This window comes from Nannospalax galili, unplaced genomic scaffold (assembly GCF_000622305.1).
Source record: "Nannospalax galili isolate Female #2095 unplaced genomic scaffold, S.galili_v1.0 scaffold945, whole genome shotgun sequence".
In the NCBI taxonomy this organism is placed as follows: domain Eukaryota; kingdom Metazoa; phylum Chordata; class Mammalia; order Rodentia; family Spalacidae; genus Nannospalax; species Nannospalax galili.
This window is the reverse complement of record NW_008352650.1, coordinates 36,644-42,416: the sequence shown is the minus strand read 5'-3', so window position 1 is coordinate 42,416 and position 5,773 is coordinate 36,644. Positions and strand designations below refer to the sequence as shown.

At 51.2% G+C, this 5,773-nt stretch overlaps 1 protein-coding gene across 1 annotated transcript in view; it reads right to left on the bottom strand.

The window, feature by feature from the left end:
* Nucleotides 1-2,097, bottom strand: part of Tmem235 (transmembrane protein 235) — a 17,589-nt gene extending 15,492 nt beyond the window's left edge. The window contains exons 1-2 of the mRNA XM_008849640.2: nt 1,911-2,097; nt 444-524 (exon numbers count right to left, since the gene is read on the bottom strand). Coding sequence (XP_008847862.1) covers nt 444-524; nt 1,911-2,097 — 268 coding nt within the window. The remainder of the gene's footprint in view (nt 1-443; nt 525-1,910) is intronic.
* Between the last annotated feature and the right edge of the window lie 3,676 nt (nt 2,098-5,773).

Sequence of the window (5,773 nt, the reverse complement as noted above, 5' to 3'; positions counted from 1 at the left end):
GCGGGGTGTCAGGCAGAAGTCCATCTCCATAGTGACCACTGGACCCTCCCAGAGGTTTCCTCCTGGCACAGGATTCCTGAGGCTCTGCCCATGTCTCCCCATGCTCACCCTCAGGCCTCTCTGGGGTAGTAGGTACCTATGACCCTCCAACTGGATGGAAAGCTGAAACAGTCCAAAAGGGGGAGCTGTGGGACCCAGGAGGTCCAGTCATGCTCTGAGCTGGCTCACTTCCCCAAAGGCAAGGTCCTTTATTGAAAAGGAAACTGAGGGATGAGGAGGGCAGGGCAGGCTGGGATTCCAGCTCCTGTGGTCAGGACAACGGACAGGGGGGCTATGGATGGGAACTTCCTCTGGGGCTGTGGGGCCTCAGAAACAGTTTGGTGGCCTGCAGAGAGGGGGCTGGGGCAGGGTGGTTGGGGGTCCCAGGTCTTCCCAGTACTCACAGAGCAGATATTTTACAGAAGGTGAGACATCCAGTACGTCACTTGAAAATGGGTCGATCAAGGGCACACAGTTGTCTTCCCCTGGAAAGCCAAGGTATAAATGAAGGCATCCGAGCCACATGGACATGCCAGTCTTCAACAGGGTTCTAGAACCCTGTCAAACTCTCTCCCTTGGAATTCAGGGTCATGGCTCCAAATGGCATAAGAGTGATTGTCAGGGACAGGTCAAACCTGTGGGAGAGGGAGTTTTTTGGTTTTTTTTAATTTTATATGTGAGTGTATAGCCTGCATGTATGTGACTACACCCGTGTCATGCAATACCACAGAGGTCAGAAGAGGGCTTCAGATTCCCCTGGAACTGGAGTTATAAATGGTTTGTAGCCACCATGTGGGTGCTGGGAATCGAACCCGGGTCCTCTGCAAGAGCAGTCAGTGCTCTTGACCGCTGAGCCATCTCTCCAGCCCCGGGAGTAGGAGTTTAAAAATCTCACTCTCCAGAGATTCCTTCAGGAATGGCCAGGCCCCACAAAAAGGGATCTCATTCTGGAGCAGTCCAGAGTCATCTTATGTAGGTTCTTGGGTTCTTACATACAAGCATACCCACACAATGCATCCACATGTACATGCATATGAGAGAACACACACTTGTGCACACACACTAACACACACACCAAGAGTCTGCCAGGTAAATGAAGCAGCTTTGTCCTTTCTACCCCAGCTGAAAGGAAGCCACCATCAAGTGCACACTTAGACACATGCTCCCTCACAGCCAAATACACACACACACACACACACACACACACTTAGGGTACCCTCTCAGTCATCCATTTCATGTTCCCCCACACATTCACGGTAGCATGTGTCCACACATACAAACACTCACTCACATCCACTCTCATTCCCATATGGACTCACATGCTCATAGACACTCTACAGCTGGCCCAGTCCAGTGAGGAGGGACCTGGGCTTCCTTCCTCTTCCTGAGCCCCACAGGCTCCTCCTCCTGGAGAAGTCAGGGTCTCCCTGGCCCCTGGGTACAGTCCTGCAGAGGCAGCAGGAAGCTCCCTGACCTCCCAGAAGACACCTAGACCCAGAGCTAGTCTCCCCCTGTTCTTCTGACCTTTAGAAGACATCAAGACCCAGGGGCTGATGTCTCAAGTTATCCAGTGGCAAGGACCAGGGTCCACCTGACCTCCCACAATCTGAGCCACCCCCAGTTCTACCCAGACAGGTCAAAGAGGAAGGCACTTGGGGACCTTAAGAGACCACACAGTGCCAGCGCCTTTTTACTTCCTACCCCGAACCCTGATGGCAGTAGCCTGCCTCTAAGCAGGACCCCTTCCCAGCCCAGCATGATAGGGGAACCCCTGAGGGGCAGGGGCTCCTGAAGGACAGAGTTATTGGGATGGGGATAGACTAGGGAGGGATGATTACAGAGGGGAGGTGACCACCAGGGGTGAAGCTCACCTTCGCAGATGCGCCAGAGCCCGGAGTGGGAGGAGAGGTGCTCGGTGCCTCCGTGGTGGCTGTGATCTCCGCTGTCCACCACCTCCAGGATATACCAGTAGTCGCTGGCGACCGCGGTGGCCAGCAGCACGAAGCTGAGCAGCGCGCTCAGGGTGGAGGTCAGGAGCAGCGGGGCTAGCCGAGCCATGTCAAGGAGCCAAGCAGCAACAGCTGGAGGAGCGGGGAGGGCTTGCAGGCAGAGCTGGCTGGAGGGCGGGGGTGGGGGGGGGGTCGGCAGCCGGCTAGGGCGGGGCTAGGCAGAGGTGGGAGGGAGGTGAGCAGGGCAGGAGGCCCGGGGCACAGGAGGGTCGCTGCCCCAGGCTCTTCCCTGACACCCCCCCACCCCCCCACCCCGCTTTTCCACCTCCTGTTGCCAGCACCTGGGATCTATCCTCAGGTTCTCAGGGAAATCAATGCACCTTTTTCTACTGGCCGGGCTCCTCTATAAGGGAAGGAAGAAGGGAAATCTCAAAACCACAGGTACTGATGGAGTTGCAGCTTGCAGGGCTAGGTTCAAATCGTAACGTCCCCAGGAGCTGATCACAGGTCCTTGGGCATATTTTTAGATCGCTCTGAACTTACGGTTCCGCAGGAGCTAAAAGGGCAGGTGCCTACACACCCTGCAGGTGCAGCCTCAGTTTCAGGAGAGGATCAGAGGTCAGCCTCCAGGCTGCCTCCAGGAGGGTGCACAACGCCCAGTAGCTTCCCACTGCACCCAGAGCTCCTGGGGGGGGCAGAGAAAAGTGCACAGAGACCCAGCTGGGCATGGGTAGGGGTGAGGTGACCCTTGGGTCCCTGTCTGTATGTGTGGTGCTACCCAAGGTCTCCCATGTGGCAGGTATTAGGGTTCTCTAAAGGAACAGAACTGACGGAATGAATATATACATATAGACAGGTGGTTATTAGATTGGCTTACACAATACAGTCCTCATAGTTCCCGCAATGGCTACCTCACACTGAGTAGTTGCTCAGTCCACAGGCTGTCTCAGCAGCCCCAGTCTGGCGCCGAAGATGCCTGGAGAGCTGCTGGCCTTCAGTCTAAGTTGGAAAACTGAAGAAATTGGTTCTGATGATGGGACCCAGAATGCCACAGTATCAAGACAGATGAACTCACCAGCCAGAGTGAAGGCAAGCTCCCAGCTGCCAGGTCCTTTTACATGACCGGCCAAGGTCTTCCCTCTTCCAATAATCTGATCAAGGAAGCCCCTCACGTTTTAGATTAGTCCAGATCCAATCAAGTTGAGAACAAAGATTAGCCAGCACAAGTCCGCCCCTCGTCAACTTGACACCCAATTGCATCTGCTTATATCATGGTGGATTTCCAAATTAAAATAACAAGGTTGCTTCTGCCCACATGATATAACTGTTCCACATACAACCAGAAACACATTATATATGTTAGGTGTTGGGGTCCCTTGAGGAATGCTTGGCCTTTTAGTGTCTCATAACAAATATGATACTATAGATTTACAATACTTTGCCACTCAGTTGATTTTATACCACATGATAAATTGAGGAAAGAGATGGGTGTGGTGGCATCTGCCTTTAATCCCAACACTTGGGAGGCAGAAGCAGGTGGGTCTCTGTGAGTTCCAAGCTAGGGAGGGCTATGTAGTGAAATTCTGTCTCAAAAAGAAATTAAGAAAAGAACGAAATAGAGGAAAGAAAATATATGTGTCTGTGCACAAACATACAATATATGGTATCAAGAAGGTGCCATAAGACTTGTTCTGGCTAACTTTTCTTCTCAACTTGATTGGATCTGGAATCATCTAAAATGGGACGGGCTTCCTTGATCAGATATGCCATAAGAAGGTGCTGCCCACATTTAGGGTGTGTTTTCCAGGCTTAAAATGATATGATCAAGAAAGCCCCTCCCAAGCTGTGTGTGGTGGCACACACCTTTAATCCCAGCACGTGGGAGGTTGGATCTCTGTGAGGTTGAGGCCAGACTGTTCATAGCCAGTTTAGCTGGGGATATAGGGAGGCCCTGTCTCAAAAATAAAAACAAGAAAGCCCCTCCCATTTTAGTTGATTCCAGATTCAATCAACTTGACAAACAGGATTAGCCAGCATTAGACAAGTGCTCCACACTGAGCCACATCCCAGCCCTGGGGTCCCAGTCTTTTAAATGTTTCATTTATTATTTTTATTTTATGTGTATAAGTATATTGCCTGCAGGCATGTAAGTGCACCCGTGTCATGCAGTGCCCTAGAGGTCAGAAGAGGGCATCAGATTCTCTGGAACTGCAGTTGTGGACAGTTGTTAGCTTCAGGCTGGGAATTGAAGCTGGGTCCTCTGCAAGAGCAGCCAGTGCTCTTAACCTGTGAGCCATCCCTCCAGCACCTTGGTCTGGGTCTTTAAAATTTTTTTTTTATTTACAGCCAGGCATGGTGGCACAGGCCTTTAGTCCCAGCACTTGGGAGGCAGAAGCAGGTGGTTCTCTATAAGTTTGAGGCCAGCTGAGGCTACAGGGAGACCCTGTCTCAAAAAGCCCCAGCTGGCCTGGCACTCACTATGTAGACCAGGCTGGCCTTGAACTCACAGAGATCCTCCTGCCTCTGCCTCCCAAGTGCTGGGACTACAGGCATGTGCCACCATGCCCAGCTTTATTTATACATTCTTAAATATATTTTTTTATTTTTTGGAATTTTTGAGACAGGATCTCCCTGTAGCCCCAGCTGGCCTGGAACTAGCTATGTAGACCAGGCTGGCCGAGAACTCACAGAGATCTACCTGCTTCTGCCTCCCAAGTGCTGGGATTAAAGGCATGGGCCACCAAGCATAGCATATTTTATTATTTTTAAATTTTTATGTGTTTGAGTGTTTTGCCTACATGTATGTAAGTGCATCATGTGCATGCAATCCCCATAGAGACCAAAAGAGGATCCAGTTCTGGGATCCTGGAACTAGAGTTAGAGGGTTGTTAGCTGCCATGTGGGTTCTGGGAATTGACCCAGGACCTCTGGGAGAACAGCAAGTGTTCTAAACTGCTGAGCCATCTCTCCAGTCCCTGATTTATTTTTATTTTATGTATGAGTATTTTGCCTGCAGGTATGGAAGTACAGCACATGCATGCAATGCCTGTGGAGGCCAGAAGAGGGCTGCGGATCTCCTGGAACTGGAGTTATAACGGCTGTCAGCCACCATGTGAGTGCTGGGAACCAAATAATCAGGGACTCTGGAAGAGCAACCAGTACTCTAACCACAGAACCATCTCCCCAGCCCCTGAGGTCCTGTTCTTAATCAGTCCTGAGGACCAATGGGATGAGATCAGTGCAGTGGGGCTGGGATGGAGTTGCAGAGATAAAGCATTGCTTCTGTGTAATTCACTTACAGGGCACACATTACAGACAGGTTCAGATGCTAGTGGTTTGGGAGGTAGGGGAGCCACAGTGGGCTCTTCCCAGGAGCAAACCCCATAAGGAATTCATGTATGGACCGAAGCCAGAGGGTTTGGTCTACACTTTGGAGGATGGGAGGGATTCCTGAGTCACTGCCCCTGGGCTAGACAGTCTCCAGAGAAGGGTCAGAACTTTGAGGTTGACATTTTCTCTTTTTTTTTTTTGGTCTTTTTGAGACAGGGTCTCCCTGTAGCCCGAGCTGTCCTGGAACTCACTATATAGACCAGGCTGGCCTTGAACTCACAGAGATCTGCCTGCCTCTGCCTCCCAAGTGCTGGGACTAAAGGTGTGTGCCACCACGCCTGGCATGAGGTTGACATTTTCATTAATAGTGGTTCTTCTTTAAAACAGGCACTCCATCTCTTAGGTCAACAAAGCTCTCATTTTGGAGTATCTGTCCAAGCATACATGTGCATGGA